Here is a 19408-nt window from a genome sequence, read left to right on the forward strand (position 1 = left end):
CTACTTAAGCTACCGAATCACCGTTGGTAACAAAACGTGTTACTTTGAAAAGGAAAAAGATCCAACCATGCTGAGATCACCCTCTGCTGGGAAACTGCTGAAGTACACTGTGGAAGATGGAGGCCACATCTTCATAGGGCACAGTTTTGCAGAGATAGAGGTAACTGTAGGTTAGTGCAGATTGTGTCACTGAGTGGGAAATGGCTTCCAATCTGTATGCTTGATAAAGAGATGCAGATTATGTATTTGCACCCCTACAGTTAAAAAAAAAAATAAAAAAAAAATGAAGTCCTGTCTCTATTGTGACACTTGGAAAAAAATGACTGTCCTAGGCTCTTGATGTTGCATGGATGATACTCATTTATTACACTCTATTCCACCAATCCTCATACAGGTGATGAAAATTATTTTGACCCTGGAGGTGAAGGAATCTGGCCATATACGTTATATAAAACGGCCAGGAGCATTGCTGGAGGCAGGCTGTGTCATAGCTAGACTCGAGTTAGATGATCCTACCAAAGTGCATCCAGTGAGTATTGCTGCTGGGACAGGACCAGGTTATTTTTCTATTTACTTACATGACTAATCAGGTCATCCGTGACTTGTAACTGTTTGTTTCTTATGCCCCAGGATCTTAATATGTTTGTTCACTTGGGTTTTAACACACCAGATACTTAGCAATGATGTAGAATTTTGGTATTTGAAAGTGTGGCCTTTATATAAATATTCTGTTGGCCCTAGCTAGTCTGTATCTTAAGCATATATGCCTTTTGGGATTTGGGCAGAAAACGAATTTTGATTAAGACTTGATTGAAAATTACCAGAATAAGGAATTCTGACATACATTTTTCTAATGCCTCTTATTTGGCAACTTACCACTTGATTCATTCTGGTGACACCCTCCTTTGCATTTTAATTAAAATAATTATGGATACTGAGCAGTTTCCTTGTCTGCTGAGGTTGTACACGTGTATTTTTCTAGATGGTAGTTTAATCTGAATGAGGTCTGCCTTACTTTTCTCTTCTCCACTCCTGTTTTATATTCCAAATGCTTTCTTTCTCTTGTATTCGACCTCAGGCCCAGTTGTATACAGGTGGCCTCCCCACCCAGCAGATGTTGCCAATCGGTGGCCTGAAGCTGCACCAGGTCTTTCACAGTGTCCTGGAGAATCTGATCAATGTCATGAATGGCTACTGCTTGCCAGAGCCATATTTCAGTGCAAAAGTAAGTGCCGTTCTCTCTCTAATGGCATCTGCTTCTTATACCTAGACGGTATTTTAACTGACACATTTATGCCAACAAACTTTTTTCTTTATGTGTAACCATCTGTCCCTTCAATTTCTTTTTCATACATGGACAAAGACCTGGATCTACTCTCAAATCTAGTTTAACTTGTATTCTTCTTGGAATGGTCTCCCACTATCCGTGTGATAACAAAGAGCACTTACCGTTATTTCTCTAGGTGGCAACCTTGGGGGAAATTTTATAATACTTTGCTAAGCCCCTTAATGTTAAGCATTGGCTGTAGTACATCTTTTGTGCCTTCCATTCATCCAGCGATCTCAAAGTCCTTTACAAGCCTTAAGTTAAGGCTCACGATCACCTGTTGTGTAGATAGGTAGGAAGGTGTCATTCCCATTTTATACACAAGGATTCTAAGGGCATGATTTATGAGACATGCTGAGCCGTCACCACCTGTACTGAGGTCAGGGGCAGCTGCAGGTGCTCAGCACCTCTGAAAATCAGTCCTCGAGTGACTTTGACCGGGGTTCTGTACCTGGTTTGATGCTACTCCCAGCCCAGTGCCACAGTTGAGAAACCATCCTTAATTCCATTGTGTTAGCCCAGCTACCCTGTTGGTTACAGGGCTGCAAGCATAGTTTTCATTGGGATGGCAAGATCCGTTCACTTGCCTTTCCTGACACATCGGCCTCTGATGTTTTTCTGTGACATCTTCATAGCAATAATCTTTATTTTGCATAGATGAAAGAATGGGTATGTGAGCTGATGAAGACCCTCCGGGACCCCTCCCTGCCTCTTCTGGAGCTGCAGGAGATCATGACAAACGTGTCTGGCAGAATCCCGCTGTCAGTGGAGAAATCCATTCGAAAAGTGATGGCACAATACGCTAGTAACATCACCTCAGTGCTGTGTCAGTTTCCCAGTCAGCAGGTAAGCCATACCAGGGATGGTCTTGTGTTCCAACCTCTTTTTAATATCTTGGTGACTGTAAAGGTGTGGACTCACCCCTGCGGCACCTCCTGCTGGTGACTTCCAGGAATTAGCTTGTTCCAGCTCCGGAGTGCCCTCTGCAGGCCAGTGATCCGCCTGTCCTCTCGCCCCCGTGTCCCTCCCTGGACCTCGGTGCCCTTTTAACTGGGTGCTGTCCCTTGGCAGTACCCCCACAGTTCTGGGTCTCCCCCTCCCCAAGGAACCCCCACCCACTATCCCTACTTTGCTTCAGTCTTGGCTACTGCCAGTCATCACTTTAGCTCCCATTCCCTGGGGCAGACTGCAGTGTATCAGCCACTCATCACAGGTAAAGGGGTTTGGACCAGCTGCTTCGGCCTACCCGTGGCTACCCCTCTGTAGCCGCAGTACCTGTCTGATCTTACACTCGGCTGCAGCCTGAGGGTTTTACCAGGCAGAGCCCTACAGCTTCTTTGCCCTATTCCGCAGCCCAGCTTCCCTCGGGTACTCTCTCTCAGCTTCCAGCAGCCAGGCCCTTCTCTCGCTGAACGCCACAGCTGCGGCTGTTTCCCCACTCAGCCTGGGCTGTTCTCCCAGCCTGCCAGCCCTCTCCCAGGGCTGGTTCCAACCCTGTCAGGGCTGGAGTGGGTCATCACCCTGCTACAGTGACTCTCATAGTCTTCTTTTTTTTTTTCCTTTCATGCTAAACTGGTCAGAATTTTTCAACTGAAAAGTTTTTTTCTGCTAAAAGATGGGGTTTCATCAAAAATATTAATGGGGAAAATGTCATATACAATAAATTCATTAAAAAAATTTGTTCAATATTTCTGTTGTGTGTGGGGAAAAACAGGTTTTTTGATCAGCAAACATTTGTAACAGATGTAGTTTAATTTGGAATCTTTTACACAAGTTCTCAGCCTTGGAGCAATTTTTTTCCCCCTCTAAATTTGTGCTAACCTCTTTAAGCTATCTTTTTCCTATTTGAAATCTGAAAAATTAAGTGTCTCCTCTTCTCCCAGCTGTTACTCTGAATGTTCCATGTAAAATGCAGCTGGAATAGGTCAGTGTGCTTGACCTTCATGTGTTTTCTGTAAATAGATTTCTGTCAACCCAGGCACCATTTCCCTGCTCTAAGGCTTTACAGTGAGTGTGTAATGATAAATGTCTTTCATTGTTCATGAGACACCGTGGGTGAAGTAATGTCTTTTATTGGACCAATGTCTGATGATGAGAGAGACAAGCTGTGCGGCTCAAAAGCTTCTCTCTCTCACCAACAAAAGTTGGTCCAACAAAAGGTTTACTTCACTCACCATGTCTCTAATATCCTGGGGCTGACACAGCTACAGCCACATTTCGTTGTTCATAACAGTGCCTAGGATGTTTAATTTGAAAGAAAAGAGAGAGAGGATTGTGGTGGGTTTGTGAATTATTCCTCCTGGGACATACGCACATTTGGAATGTCTTGTGGCAGGCAGGTTGGCTGGCTGGCTGTACTGCGCTTACCATACAGAGATGTTTTTTCTTCCCCTTATAATACTTGCTGCCTTTTCTCTTTGCAGGGTTGGAATTAATGTTTCCAATTTATGGAGACATCTCTACAGCTTTGTAGTGCCCAAGAATGGCAACCATAAAGACACCAGATCAGTCGTGCAAATCCTTACTGTGAACAGTCTAGCTGAAACTAATTGAACAGCTCACATGAATTGGGACAACTCGCTTGAGTGAAGCATTGCAGAACCTGCCCCGATCTTTGGGAAAATAGAAGTAACTTACTGCTGCTCACAGTCTGAGGGTTTCAAAGGAGCATAACAGTTAGACCATGGGCTTCTTTGAAAATCCCACTAGAGTTCCTGCTAATTAATATAGTCTCTTAAAAAGAGGAGTGTGTGTAGGGCAAGAGAAATGGTATCTTAACCATTCCTGCGTATGTGTGAGTTACATCCCCTTTGTGCCCAAGCTACCTTTTTAGCTCCATCATGCCTGTGTTTCTTCTGCTCTGTGCAGATCGCTAGCATACTGGACAGCTATGCGGCCAGTTTGCAGAGGAAGGCAGACCGGGAAGTCTTCTTCATGAACACGCAGAGCATTGTGCAGCTAGTCCAGAGGTGAATGCCTTCCTGTGCTGTGGCATGCTCTATGGTGTGGGAGGTTTCCAGATGTGCTGTGAAACACTCCATAGAAACTAGTGCCGGCCCTGGCTCCAAGGGAGGTGGAAAAGGGTCAGAGCAGCAGGGCAAGCGGTGCCAATGTTGGTGTAGGTGATTGCAGGAAGAGCCCTGTGGGAAGGCTGGCAGTGATGCTGCACCCCTCTCTGTCCTGAGCAAGCGGAGCATTGAGTGAGCACCACTTCCTGGCTCATGCACCGAGTTCTATTGTCTTGAGCCGTTTGCCTGCCTCAGGAGAGGAGGATACACCCTGACTGCTTCCTAGTCCATGTTCAATTCCCAGCAAAAGCAGCATGACCAATGCGATGGCGTGTTAGCTCTGGGATGTGGCACACTTGGTCCTCTTCTCTGTTCCCAGGTACCGCAGCGGCATTCGGGGCTACATGAAATCTGTCGTGTTAGACTTGCTGAGAAGATATTTGCAAGTGGAAACCCAGTTCCAACAAGGTCAGAGGAAGTGTGGTGTGTTTGCCGAGGGCCCAATGCTGTTCTGCAGGCTGGGGGAACTAATCTAACCAGGGGATGCTTGCTTTCTCCCCAGCCCACTATGACAAATGTGTGATCAACCTGAGGGAGCAGTACAAACTAGACATGACCCCGGTGCTCGAGTGCATCTTCTCTCATGCCCAGGTGGCAAAGAAGAATCTGCTGGTGATCATGTTAATCGTAAGTAGAGATGGCAACCTCTGTGAGACTAGGGTGGGTGTGAAGTCAGATCAGAAACGGCTGTTGAGATGCACTGTAGAGTGTTACCGCTGACCTGGAAGGCAAATTCTGAATACAAGGAAATTGAGAAATAAGGGCGAGAGGGAATGAAGCAGTCTTTAGTTTTTGCGTTTTGATGAGTGGCTTGCTGGTAGCAGTTTTATAAAAGGGATCCATTGCAGTGTTATAAGAGTGAAGGTCAAACTGCAGCAGAGTACTCTGGAAAAATGACCAGTGTGAGAAGCTTCCCTGTAATCAGAGGGTTGATTTGAGATACTGCAGCCAATAAAATAAAGCAAATGCAATGGATTGATTCAGCATGTTCGTGTGTGTGTGTGTGTGTGTGTGTGTGTCAGGTCTCAAATATTCTTACAGCACTTAATAATACTTTACCTGTACAGAGCATCTGATGTAGAACATCTACAGAGTGCTTTAATATCTTTAATTAAGCCTCCTTATTAGATCTACTTTGCAAACGGGGAGGCAGGTTTCGAGTGGAGCTCAGAAGCACAGCCTATTACATCAGATTGCCTCTCTTGTATTTTATTGTAAAATTAAACTTCTGCAGACATTTTGAAGTATTTTGGTGTTACCTGTTTAAAACTTAGTTGTTTTCAAACTTTACAACACCTGTTCTTAACGTCTTTGACTGCACCCCCCAAAATTGTTATTGGTGGCTTCTTCACTAGTGGAGCCATCATTAAATGATATTCCCTTTTCTGTACTGACTTTTAAGAAAAGGGGAGGTTTTCTGGCCTGTGCCATAAAGGAGATCAGACTAGATGATCACAGTGGTCCCTTCTTTATATAGATTCCAAGGCCAAAACAAAAAATTGGCTCAATGTGTGTGTTAGAAGAGAAATGCACTTCTTCTTGATTCAGTGTACAGACGTTTGTAGGCAAAGTAAGGAATGTAGATGGAGGTTTCTGTTCAGTCAGCTTTAGTCACTAACACTGGAAGGATATTTAATAGGACCAGCTGTGTGGTCGAGACTCCACCATGACAGAGGAGCTGATGGCCATTCTCACTGAGCTAACACAGCTCAGTAAAACGGAGCACTCCAAAGTGGCTTTGCGAGCCAGACAGGTTAGTATGTTTCGTGGTTTACACGATGTTGTTAAATGGTGGTGATTTTTCCCTCAACCTTCCCCTTCTGCCTCCAAATCATAGCCATTTATTTAGATTCTTTTTATGTATAGGTTTTGATTGCCTCTCACCTCCCTTCTTATGAACTGAGACATAATCAAGTGGAGTCCATATTCTTGTCTGCTATCGACATGTACGGCCACCAGTTCTGCCCTGAAGACCTAAAGGTTGTGACTACTTCTTACAATTAATTCTTAAGCATGAGATTTTACCTTTTAGTTAGTTCTTAGTGAAGCAGTTTGATTTGTAAGCCATTTATTTCAAAAGGCCTTAAAAAGGCATGAATGTCTTGCAGCTTAAGCTATTGAAGCTAGTATATATCAGACCATGTGAAATGCTGCTTTCTGATCTCTTCCAGACGCAGGCCCATAGCACAGGTTCACTCTCTTTCTGCCACTCTCCTCAGAAGGGGTCGGAAGTGAATGGAGGATTCTGTTCCCCTAGTAGGGAAACATGTCCATATGCTAGGAATTGAGAACTGAGGTGACGGGTACTCTAGATTACACCTTAAATCATTCAAAACCCTCATTTGAACTGCAGGCTAACGAATCTAGCAAAAGCTACTCAGGGAGCTTCAAGATTGGAAGCAACTGCAGCTGTCTAACTTCCATCTCTTCATCTTTCATGCCAGCACTAGGTTGTTCAAACCTTGTCTTGCGCTGAATTATGTTTTCCTCATGACAGAAACTGATCCTCTCGGAAACCACCATCTTTGATGTGCTCCCTACCTTCTTCTACCACTCCAACCAGCTGGTGCGCATGGCAGCTCTGGAGGTAAAGAGTGAATTGAAGACTTTGGCTGCCATTTATTTAGAAAAAATGCAGCTCTTAGAGCTGCTTTTAGTGCCAATGAGAGGGGTTGTGTTGCCCATCGTGGTTGCTTCAGTGCTTGGCCATGGGAAAGCACTCTGATTTCAAAGTAAATTCTTCTCCTGCGTCTTTGCTCAGGTGTACGTGAGGAGAGGATATATTGCCTATGAACTCAACAGCTTGCAGCATCGTCAGCTCTCAGATGGCACGTGTGTGGTAGAGTTTCAGTTTATGTTGCCATCATCGCATCCAAATAGGTAGGAATGACCTGCACTTAGTCTGTTGCCCAGTTCTGTGTGGTTATTGATGAACTTGACTTCCATGCACAGGCACTGACGTTTTGAAGTGCTGGGGGGAGGGCTTGACCCTCAGTTCTGATCCAGGCCCTGTCCCTGCTCCACCCCTTCCCCCAAGGCCCCACCCATGCCATGCCTCTTCCTGCCCCCGCTCCACCCCTTCCCACTCAGTTGCACCCTCTCCCTTGAGTGCACCATGTCCTTGCTCCTCCCCCACCCCAGAGCATCCTGCACACTGCGAAAGAAACAGCTGATTGCAGTGGGCAGGAGGGAGGGGGAGGTGCTGATCGGTGGGGCCTGCCAGCGGGCTGAAGGCATTGGGGGTTGAGGGGGAGCTAATAGGGGGCTGCCAGTGGGTGCTCAGCACCCACCATTTTTTCCCCATAGGTGCTCTAGCCCCAGAGCACCCATGGAGTTGAGGCCTATACTTCTATGGCTTGATAACTTTAACGATGGATACATGAGGAGGTTGGAGCATCCTCCCCCCCCCCCCACCACCTGCTTTTGTAAATTAATGTTTTTGTAAATTTTGTTTAATTAATTTCTCATTAACTCAATGATGGAGACCCTCAAAGGGAAATTATTAAGCCTTCCTAGGTGGGCTCTCAGTGGATAAATCCCCTTTTCCATCTGGTGCACATTGTTGGGTTTGCTGTGTGAATCGAAGAGCTGGTGTTTCATGCTGTAGCTCACCGAGTTGTTCGATACTCTGATTTCAGAGGCAACAGCCCCACTTTGAGCAGGTAGAGTGCAGAATTTTCTCTTTGAAGCATGAGAAGTGATTAATGCCTGCTGCATTAATACTCTACCTGATGTGCCCATTTCTCTCTCTTTCCCTCATGACTTACTGACTGCTATGGTGGCATTTTGCTCTCTGGCCAGCAGGGCAGAATGGGTTCTTTCTGAATCAGGCATTCCTGGTGGTGCTGGGAGATGAGCAGAAGTTTGCACACAGTCTCGTCCCTCAAGCTGAGTGGATGCTGCTCTGTAAGCCGAAATCAGAACAAACCTAAGCTACTAAGCGGCATGGTAGTCACCTCCATGCACGCTCCTTTTAGAATGTGAGGGGAGAGCTGTTAGAGGCAGCCAGGTGTGCCTGGCAGGAGAGTAAAATAAAGACTTGAGGCTTTATATCTCCAAAGTGCTCTGTGAGTGTTCCTCCTCGTCACATGACTGGGAGCTGAGCTGGTGTCTTTCCACATTCTGTAGATGAACTCAGAAGTGAAAGGACTCGCCAAGGGTCACGCAGCAGTTCGGTGATAGAACTATAGTAATGAACAGAACCCAGGAGTCCTGAGTCCCAGTCTTCAGCTTGGCCCATGACCCTGCAAAGTAAAGCTGATTGGATTAACGTAAATAGTATCAGCAGCAAACGTAGGCTGCTCTCTTCTCAGAGCCCAAAGGATGTAGTTCTGTACTGGTAACAGTCCAAAAAGAGGCTTATGTCAGAGGAGATCTCTCAGATCTGCCAGTCTGTTTCTAATGTGAATTAATTAACCCTGTTGCTTAGTTTGGAGCCTATGTCCTTGTGCAAACCCAGGTTGGTTCTAGGTCAGTGGTTCTCAAACTTTTTTGTACTGGTGACCCCTTTCACATAGCAAGCCTCCAAGTGCGACACCTCCCTCCCCCATAAATTAAAAACACTTTTTTTTTTGTATATTTAATACTATTATAAATGCTGGAGACAAAGCAGAGTTTGGGATGGAGATTAACAGCTTGCAATTCCCCCCCCCCATGTAATAACCTCATGAACCCCTGAGGGGTCCCAGCCCCCAGTTTGAGAACCCCTGTTCTAGAGAAATCACAGCCCTGTGATTAATTGCTCCCTTTTTTTTTTTTTTTTTTTTTTTTTTTTTTTTTTTTTTTTTTGGAGCAAGTAGAGCTCTGTTAATACAAATGAGGTTAATAATAAATTATTCACCTCTGGCATGTTGAACTAATGTGAGATGGGAGAAGATCCTGCTGAAGGACAGAAACAATCTCATTGCAAAACTGCCCCAGGCAGAGGCAGGAATACTAGAGTCCCTCTGTGCAGAACTTGATCACTGGTGCTCTGCAGGGAAGACTGAGCCAATCTTACGCTCCCTGGCTGGCATGGAAGAATTATGGATTGGGGTGTGGGGGCGGGAGTGTAGTGTCCAAACGCTGCCAAGAAAGGGGACTTGTCTTGCTCGCCAGCATTCTTGGGTTTCAGTGAAATTCTACCCCAAATTTAACCTACCTGTGATGCAAGATGGTATCAGTTTCCCAAGAACTTTGAGGGTATGGGATATATTAAAATTGTAGCAGATCTCTTTATAGAATGCTGTCACTGGCGCTGTGTGATGGAGACATCAGTAACACATGTCTGCAAGGTGGTAGTGGGATTGTCAGGCTGTCACTGGCGTGTTTTAAACATGACTTGATGGAGGGCCTGGAAACGAAGGGAAATTCTTACAGTTCTCTTGAGCCAGTGTTGCGAGTCGGAGCACTAGTAATTCCTGGGAATCCACTAACCAGGAAACGTAAGAGATCCGAACAGACGGTGTGTTAGTGTTTTTTTGTTTTTGTTTTTTCTTTTTACTCCAAGAAACAAATGGCTAGCACGGATTGGGGAGAGCATGCTGCAGATAGCCAGTGAGCCCACGCAGAGTTAAAATCTCCACCTGTTCCTTGCACTGCTGAGTGTCTCCAGTGGAGGAACTGGGGTCACTGAGCTGTCAGTGAAAAGGAAGAGGAAGCTTTGGGGCTCTCTAGTGGGACTACCCAGGAGGATGGGTTTGTAAGGCTGAGTTGATGCTGCCAGTGTTTCTGTTCGGTGCCTTGCATCCAGCAGCTCCTGGGCCACGTGACTTGTGCAGAAAGGCTATTTTCTTGTGTGTGTGTGTGTGTGTGTGTTTGCTATTGTTATTGGCATGTGGATCTCCATGACAGGCCCCTTTTCAGACATACGTAAGCTGGGTAGATCGTTCTTTCCATTTTTAAAAGATTGTAATAGAGAAGAGAGCTCTAGGCACCACATGGCAATTAAAATCACAGCCAATGAAAACATTGCCCAGCAGTTTAATAAAATGGAAAAACATATCAGCAAACCCCATCCCACTGCACCTAAAACCACCTACACTCAGCTTTCCCCAGAAACCCCGGGGCCTGTCAAACCGAGTGCTTTTGCAGTGAGCTTGATGTGATTGTTAAAGGTTTTTAAAAGAATTTGTATTATCTGAATAGTTGTCGCTAGGTCTGATCTGGGTAAAGAAAAGGAAACAGTAACAAGACACTGGTGGCTAAGGAGGCAGTATGGATAGGATTCTTTACAGACACCTCAGCTCCAGTGAGGGAAGGGGGAGGGAGATTTATACAGGTAATTCTCTCTTTTTTTTTTTTTTTAAATGAGCATGAATTCTAGATAAGCTGTTTCCTCGCATCACATGAGTATTACCTGTATCCATGTCCTATCTAACTGCTCTCTTGTTCTTTGTACAGAATGTCTATCCCGATCAGCGTATCAAACCCTGACTTAGCCAGGCATAGCACTGAGCTGTTCATGGACAGCGGCTTCTCTCCTCTGTGTCAGAGAATGGGAGCCATGGTTGCTTTTGACAGATTTGAAGATTTCACAAGGTATGGAGGGAAGACTAGGGGGGAATAAATAGCACACGTAGTGTTAGCCAAACACCATCTCCGTTATGCTAACCTGGTACTACCACTGTTTATATCAAAGCAAACCAGGCAAGTGTTTAATTCTGTGCATGGTCTTCAGTCTGACCGTTAAGAAATGCTGAGTACAAAGGATCTTGCCAAAGCTCAGCATTAGGTGGTTGGAAAAGATGTTTCCAGCGTGACACTCAAAGCAGAGGGAGATGATTCACTTAGGTAAACTGTTGCTTTTTTAATTTATGGAAACACTTGTTAAAGAGAATGTAACTTGTAACTCTTCTGGAGTGCTTGCCTCTCTGTGTGTAGGTCCTCACGGCCCTTACCACCATAGTATCTGAGTGCCTCACAGCCATTAATGGGTTATGCTTGCCACACCCTTGTGAACTTTGGAGGAGGATAGGTTAACAAGTGACTCTCAAGGTCACAGAGGGAGTCTGTGGAATGGAGTCCCAGGCAAGTTTTTTTCCTTTGCTGCTGATGTACCCAATTCCCTGCTGAATGCTTGTCCTCAGGGAACACTCTCCATAGTTCAAGGCTGTCAGTTTTTGTATTAGGTGGGTTGTGTGCAAGGACTTCTCTAGCTTGCTGCAATCACTGACTTATCCACCACATCTTGTTTGGATTCTTCCAGGAATTTTGATGAAGTGATCTCCTGCTTTGCCGACCCACCCTCAGAGAGTCCCCTGTTCAGCGAGGCGCGATCCACACTCTACGAAGAAGGGGACAATAAGGTGAGGCTGATGTCTGGTCATGTCCTTCTGGAGACACAGCGTGCATACTTCTGGGGCTGACATCACCATCTTGTTTTCAGACCATCCGAGAGGAGCCCATCCACATCCTGAACACAGCCATCCGATGGGCCGGCCACCTTGAGGATGAGGAGTTGGTGCCAGTCTTCAGAACTTTTGCTCAGTCGAAGGTCTTGTGCCTCATACAGTATTCTGCTTATAAACTTGGGGTGCAGCTCCTGTACAATATGCTCACCTGATGTACTACAGCTGTCACTTCAGCCCTCCTGGCAGGCAATGTATAATGCTCCTATTTGCGGAGTTAGTGGTAATGTCTGTCAGAGTTGTCTGTTTTCCTGGGGGTGATGTTTTAAAATACCCTTGGGCACATGAAGGCTTTTCTGGTGATGTGACGCTTGTCTCCTGCTTTTCATACAGAAAAACATCCTCGTTGACTGTGGCCTCCGGAGAATCACGTTTTTAATTGTGCAGAAGGTGAGCGGAGAGAGGACTTTGAGTTGCAGTATCATGTTGGTCATGCTCTCAAATGTACACTCAATGTAGTTTTTTAAGACTAGTAAATGATGGCTAGATGTTACAAGCCTGTTACAGACATGAGTGGTATGTGTTAAAGGGATAAAAGAAGAACATCAGTAGAAGGTGTTATGGATGGTTCTAAGCAACCTGACAGGTTTCAGAGTGGTAGCCATGTTAGTCTGTATCAGCAAAAACAACGAGGCTCTTTAGAGACTAACAGATTTTTTTGGGCATAAGCAACCGGTTAGCCTCTGTAACAGTAGATTGGCATATCTATTGTGTTGCTCTTTGTAGGAGGGTACTCTTAATGTAAAATGTGAATTTTTTGATGGGGTGGGACAGTTTCAAAACAAAAGATGTTACAAGTTGCTCTTCCTCTTTTTGGGGGTGACTTCACTGTCTTGTGTTTAAATGCCCTTTTTGCTAGTACAGGTGAGAATAGCTTGAGTCTCCTGTCTGTATTTATTGCCATTGCTGAGTTAATTTTGTTAATGTGTTTTGTTTTTTTCCCTTTTTGTAGAGCGAATTTCCAAAGTTTTTTACATTTAGAGCAAGAGATGAGGTAAGGCTCATTGTCCGATTCTGCTGTCTGACGTCTCTTAAGTCAGCTCTAGAAATAGTGAAATTATTCCGAAGTCAAACAGAGGTTTGCTCTCTTCTCTGGTGCGCACTCAGTTTGCAGAAGACCGGATTTATCGGCACTTGGAACCAGCCCTGGCCTTCCAACTGGAACTGAATCGGATGCGTAACTTTGACCTGACTGCTGTCCCCTGTGCCAACCACAGAATGCACCTCTATCTAGGAGCTGCCAAAGTGGAAGAGGGCAATGAAGTTACTGACTACAGGTTTTTCATACGAGCCATTATAAGACACTCTGATCTCATCACTAAGGTAAAAGGACTTAGTGTTCCTTATGCTGTGACTCAAAATTAACACCATGTTTTTGTCGCTTTGTCCAGACCTGTACAGGTCTCTGGAAGACTGTTGTGCAGGGAGGGATGGGCCTGTTGTGTATTCCTAACTCTCTCCCTGAATAGGCATATGCTACTCCTTTTTAGCCAGTCTGCTGTGGCTGCCAAGACAGGAACCAGCTGTGAGGATGGTTCTGAAATGCAGACGCATGTTGGCTAGATGTGATAGAAACTACAGACCATCCGTGACACTTTCTGTCCCCCATCTCCATAGTGTCTTGCAGACGTTGATGAATTTATCCTCACAGCCACATGCTGTCCTCTGGGGAGCCTAAGGCACAGAGATTGAAATGAGTTGCCCATGCTGATACAGGGCATCTGTGGCTGAGTTGGGGATTGAACCCCAATATCCCTGGTCCCAATCTAGTATCTTAGCCCCAAGACCACCCTTCTGGCCACAACCAGTTGGGGACAGGTTTGAAATAGTGCCTTACCTCCAGGTCACTTTCAGAGATCACCTTTCCTCCATCAAGCTACTGACGCATTAATGGATAATGTTCAGAAACACCCAGTGGGAAAAGCTATGATTTTCCTTGCTGTTATTTTGCTCTGGCTTTAAGGACTGCAATCTAGGATAGCCAGGGTGTGGGGCATTTTTTTAGGGGGAGGTGCCCAAACTTTGCAGGTTTGAAGGCTGGCCTGCCAGGAGCTCAGGATTACACGCCCAGTTGTGTCTGTGAAGGAGCGTATTGCAGCTCTGCTCCTTTTTAATATAGAAGCATTGCACATGGAGACTGCAGGTGCCAATGCCCTGCTCTGACCCTGTCACAGCCATGGGCTACGCTTCTGTATTACAGATGGAGGCTAAGGCTGCACTTTGTTCGCCAGCCTGATTCAGGCAGGGACAAGCTTCTGTCTTACCTGTGGTGGTATTGCCGCTCGCTATTAATTCCCAGCTCACCTGCTGCCTTGTGCCCTGTTCCAGGAGGCCTCTTTTGAATACCTGCAGAACGAGGGTGAACGGTTACTCCTGGAAGCAATGGATGAGTTGGAAGTGGCCTTCAGCAACACCAGTGTCCGCACTGACTGTAACCATATCTTCCTCAACTTTGTGCCCACTGTCATCATGGATCCGTCCAAGGTGAGCTTTGTCAAAGTGAAGAACAAGCTTTCTGGGGCAGCGGTCACCTCTTTGGTCTGTATCTGTGCAGCACCTGCATTCCAGGATCTTGGTCTGAGACTAGGGCTGCAAGGCATTATGGTAATACAGATAATCAAAACCTTTTTCTTTTTCTGATGAGCACGAAAAATGGAACAGCCATGTTTTTTCTGTACGCAGAGGTTTCACAGAGGTAGATTTGGCTATAGGAGCAGCAATTGGGAGGGATGGGAGATGTTTCTTCCCCCAAGTAGTGATCATCCTGTTGCTGTTCCATTCTCCCTCCACCCTCTCCCCTATTCCACTCCATTAGCTGTAGTGCTTTGCCTCCTGTTCTGTGTGCTCCTGATGGAGGTGCTGGGGAGATGCTGAGACCGCTAACATAGGAATGAATTAGTCTGTTAAACTTAGACCTGCAGGAATTCTCATGTAAAATGGTTGGTGAGTGGTACTGAGTGGCTGCCTGCCAGTACCAGGGGATCAATGTGAGGGGTGCACTGGACCCTTGCTTTCTGGGCTGTCAGGGACTGAGAAGCAGGGAGGGAGGAGATTGAATAGAAGTGTAAGACTGGAAGGGACCTTGATAGGTCATCTAGTCCAGTCCCCGGCACTGAGGCAGGGCTACCTGTTATCTAGGCCAGGCCAGCACAACATGCGGCCCGCATGGGCTCACTATGCGGCCCGTGGGGGGTGAGTAGGTGGGCTCACTGTGTGGCCCATGGGGGGTGAGTAGGCAAACGGCGGGTGAGGGAGGGGGGCTGAAGAGGCAGGTGGGCAGTAGCAGGGGGTGAGGAAGCGAGCTGGGGGGTGTGGGGGGCTGAGGAGGTGAGTGGGAGGGCAGGTGAGCCGGTGGCGGAGAATGGGGGGGCTGAAGAGGCTAGTGGGCGGGCGGGCAGTGGCGGGGGCTGAGGAGGCGAGGCGGGAGGGGGAGGGGGTGGGCTGAGGAGGTGAGCGAGGAGTCAGTAGCTGACCTGTTCTACTGATCTGGTCTAGCTCCCATCCCCTCTCCAAGGGTTGCTGCTGTCTGGAGGTGCTGCCTTCCCCACCTTCCTTAATCACACCTCATTCATGCAACAGGGCAATTGATGACAAAGTGGGGGGAAGATCTTATTCTACTTCTAGCAAAAAGACATTTTTCTTTCACCTTAATTATACTACTTAGGGGCCCACTATAACATATTACCAAGGTTCAATACCGCTGTTTCGGTGGGGCAGCACTGGGGAAGGAGAGTTTGTTTCCGCAGGGTGGGCAGTGCTGGGGTAGGGGGGTGAGTATTTTAAGGGGGGTTGGGTGGCGCTGGAGGGGGGGTTGTGTTTCGGGGGGGCTTGGTGGCGCTGGTGGGGGTCAGCCCTCAGCTGTTTTCTTTGGAGTAATATTGCCCTCACCGCATTATGAGTTGTGCAGGCCTGATCTAGACCATCCCTGAGTGGTGTTTGTCTAACCTGCTCTTAACCGCCAATGACTGAGATTCCACAACTTGTTCCATGCAACCAGTTTTTTTTTTTTTGGCAGCACCAAGTTGCGCTCAGCTGGAGGAGACTGGGAGGGTGTTGCAGTGATGCCAGAGATGAGAGCAGGGAGGTGGTGGTACAGGGCCAGGGAAGGGGGATGTCTAGCAGTTTCTCATTGGTACACATTTAAAATGTCTGCGTGTGAAAGCTTAAAAGGAGCAGGACAGGAGAAAGATGCTCTTGTGCTTAGACTTGTGGCATGTAACGGCCTGAAGTGTGGTGTTACGTAGTCATGAGACTAATTGGCCTGTCTGAATGAAACCATTTTGAGATTCCCCTGCTAGATGGTCAATCATGCCCAGGTGTCTGGCGTTTGTGTCCCTAGATCGAGGAGGCTGTCCGCTCCATGGTGATGCGCTACGGCAGCAGGTTGTGGAAACTCCGGGTCCTGCAAGCTGAAGTGAAGATCAATATTCGTTTGACTCCTGTTGGCAAAGCCATTCCTATCCGTCTCTTCCTGACCAATGAGTCCGGCTACTACCTGGATATTAGTCTCTATAAAGAAGTGAATGATCCCAGGACTGGGAATGTGCGTGATTTACACTGGAGCTAATACTTTCAGCCTTTTTTTTTTTTAAATGCACTCTGCATTTCCCCTCTGCTCAGACTCTCTTCCCCCCAGGCTTTCCTTTCACCAGATCTTGTTACCATAGTTGAGCAAGTACAATTACTCAATTATGGTAGCATCAGGAGGGACTTCTGCACCTGTTAGGGCTGGAGTCAGTACTTCCTGTCAGGGCTTCCTGAGAGCTGCCACTCAAGGTGTTACAATTCCTGAAAATATTGTAACAAGTCACAGTTATCATTCAGCTGCATACTGTAGCTACTTGGAACCTTCAAGTGACATCAGGAACAGAACTCTGACCCTCCTGCTCCAAAAGCACCACTTAAGCTAGAGGAGAATTGCTACCAGCTCTGAGGAGTATAGGGCTTGTGACACATAGTTGCACTGTTCTGGTTCTGAGCAGCAGAGGGCAGTGGTGCATGCAGACACTACTATTCATTACAATATTATCTGTGGTGTCCCCACCCATTGTTGTTTTATATTGAATCCAGTTATTGCTGACCATGTAGGGCATTGTCATATACTAGCTGATCTAACATTTCTAAACCACTCTCCACACCTCACATCTGAGGGATTGTGCATTAACTTTTGTAAAGAACAATTCACCTGTGTGGGTGGGGAACTGACTCTCTGACCTTGCCTTTAGATTATGTTTCACTCTTATGGGGATAAGCAAGGGCTGCAGCATGGAATGCTGATTAACACACCATACGTTACCAAGGATCTGCTCCAGTCCAAGCGCTTCCAGGCACAGTCGCTAGGCACTACCTATGTGTACGACTTCCCTGAAATGTTCAAGCAGGTAAGGCCTGCTAAGTAGCCATTGGAAATAGTCCTGTCCTGTCCTGTCCTTTCCTAGTTCCATTTCCAGCTTTTCCTGTTTGGGGGAGGAGAGGCCGAGGGGTGAACCCTCTCTACGCCAAACTAGCATAAAAACAGGTTCATTTATGTAAAGTGTTTTCTAAGAAAATCCTCAGTTGATGTACAACTGACACAGCTCCGCTGACTTCAGTGGGGGAATGTCAGCGAAGGAGCTGCTCCAGAATGTCCTGTACAACAAGAAACAAAGCTGATCCATGTTGTCAATTGTTCTTGTCCCCTCTTTATTTAAATAACTAGAATGTCATTAGATGGATGTTCATTTGTGGTGCAGCAGTAGCCTTTGAACTGCTTCAGCACATGCTTTCTCTCTCATCTGGTGTATGTGTTTAATTCTCTTAACTGGTTCTTTTGCAGGCTCTCTTTAAATTGTGGGGCTCTACAGAAATGTACCCCAAAGATGTTCTAACCTACACTGAGTTAGTGTTGGATTCCCAGGGGCAGCTGGTGGAGATGAACAGGATACCTGGAGGAAATGAGGTATGAACAAAATGAATAGGTGGGAGACTGTGTAGAGCTGGGGAGGTATGGTATGGGAGTGGGAGACAGAAAACAGAAGGGAAGAGGTATCGGGGGGCGAGGGGAAGAAGAGAGAGGAGGAAGCAAACGCCAGAGACAACACAGAAAAAGACTCATCGTGATCTGTTACAGGAAGGAAAAGAAAGAGAGAATGGAGTGAAGCCAGAGAGAGAGATTAGTTACAGAATAATGAAAGGAAGAGATGTAAGTTGCACTTCTGTTGAATGCATTATGTAGAGAGCTGTTTGACCTGCTACAAGTAAATATAATTCCAATAAATGGTGCACAACAGTTGGTTCATTTATCTCACAGGTGTGTGGTGACACAGGTGCCTCTCAGCATGGCTGAGTCCTTAGGTGTTGGGACAATTTTTCAAGCCTTGCCTATTTCATTGGCTTTAGTTCGGCAGCATCACTTTCAAGTAGAGCCCTTCCTCCTGCCTTGCAAGATGCTCTGCAGAGTTTATGTGGTGCATCTTGGAGGAACAAATTGAATCGCATAAATGGTTAGGGAATCATATCTGAGTTGTGACCGATTCTGTTTCCCAGGTGTTGTAGCCACTTTATCAGAAGCCTGAACTTCTGCAAATTGAACAGATCAACCTGAATTACATTTTAAAGTTTGGAGAATGCTGTTGGGAGTAGAAGCTGTGTGTTTATACAGAGCCATTGATTAATCTGTGACAGAGCATAGCCTACAACTAGTATTTACTTCCTCTCGAGAAACTTGCTCACGTGACTCTCTCTTTGAGCAGGTTGGGATGGTTGCCTTCAAAATGAAGCTGAAAACCCCTGAGTATCCCAAAGGCCGAGACATGATTGTTATCAGCAACGACATCACCTGCAAGATTGGCTCCTTCGGGCCCGAGGAGGATCTGCTCTTCCTGCGAGCTTCGCAGCTGGCCCGCTCGGAAGGCATCCCACGGATCTACATTGCAGCGAACAGCGGGGCACGGATAGGGTTTGCAGATGAGATAAAGCACATGTTCCAGGTAGCCTGGGTCGATCCCATGGATCCATACAAGGTAGGTGCATGTGTCTCATTACAGTTAGGAAGAGGGGAGAGAGCCTTCTCTGCGAAAGGCCCAGTTTGGGAATCGGAAGCATTGAAAGATGCATCCGCAGCCCTGAGATTAAATGGGATTTGATAACATACGGGGTTAATACACAAGTCTGATCGCAGAGCTCCACTCACGAGCAGGTCCCTCCACCTCCACGTACCCTCCATCCTCATCCTGTCTGCTGCCTGCCACCTTTGGGCTGTGGGATCGCCCCCCACCCCTCTCTGCAGTGTCTGGTGAACCCACTAACTGGATCAGGAAACCAGAAGGTGACACTAAAATGCCCCTTTCAAAGCAGGTCGCAGGAGAGGGGGAAGCCTGAGAATTGGACTGATTGTAGAGGCTCAGTTGAGTCAGACTGGTCTGTGGGTGGCCGATGGTCAGTTCTGTGCATGTGATGCAGGGTTCTTTGTGCTGTGCATGGGTCTAAAGCTAGATTTATTCTTTTTGTTTCACAGTCCAGGCTAACAAATAACCCTACGGTTAAAATAACAATGGGCAAAATTTTTAAAAAATCTCAAAATGACTGAAGGAGCCTAAGTTTCGTTTTCCAAAAGTGAGCTAGGTACCTACATTAAGGTGCTTAAC

General features: G+C 46.5%; 1 protein-coding gene across 4 annotated transcripts in view; it reads left to right on the forward strand.

The window, feature by feature from the left end:
- The window catches only part of ACACB (acetyl-CoA carboxylase beta), a 75046-nt gene that overhangs the window by 40763 nt on the left and 14875 nt on the right, over nt 1-19408 (forward strand). For 2 of the 4 annotated variants that reach the window (XM_050924443.1, XM_050924445.1), the window contains 23 exons: nt 10-160; nt 395-529; nt 1079-1225; nt 1985-2173; nt 4196-4296; nt 4715-4803; nt 4898-5022; nt 6035-6148; nt 6262-6375; nt 6893-6982; nt 7157-7275; nt 8034-8057; nt 10777-10914; nt 11582-11681; nt 11762-11869; nt 12117-12173; nt 12736-12777; nt 12891-13106; nt 14112-14267; nt 16123-16326; nt 17009-17164; nt 17599-17721; nt 18515-18784. In XM_050924443.1, the coding sequence (XP_050780400.1) occupies nt 10-160; nt 395-529; nt 1079-1225; nt 1985-2173; nt 4196-4296; nt 4715-4803; nt 4898-5022; nt 6035-6148; nt 6262-6375; nt 6893-6982; nt 7157-7275; nt 8034-8057; nt 10777-10914; nt 11582-11681; nt 11762-11869; nt 12117-12173; nt 12736-12777; nt 12891-13106; nt 14112-14267; nt 16123-16326; nt 17009-17164; nt 17599-17721; nt 18515-18784 (2968 nt within the window). The remainder of the gene's footprint in view (nt 1-9; nt 161-394; nt 530-1078; nt 1226-1984; nt 2174-4195; nt 4297-4714; nt 4804-4897; nt 5023-6034; nt 6149-6261; nt 6376-6892; nt 6983-7156; nt 7276-8033; nt 8058-10776; nt 10915-11581; nt 11682-11761; nt 11870-12116; nt 12174-12735; nt 12778-12890; nt 13107-14111; nt 14268-16122; nt 16327-17008; nt 17165-17598; nt 17722-18514; nt 18785-19408) is intronic. The other 2 variants (XM_050924444.1, XM_050924446.1) reach the window with 1 other exon arrangement.

Source organism: Gopherus flavomarginatus, chromosome 15, assembly GCF_025201925.1.
Source record: "Gopherus flavomarginatus isolate rGopFla2 chromosome 15, rGopFla2.mat.asm, whole genome shotgun sequence".
Taxonomy (NCBI): Eukaryota; Metazoa; Chordata; order Testudines; family Testudinidae; genus Gopherus; species Gopherus flavomarginatus.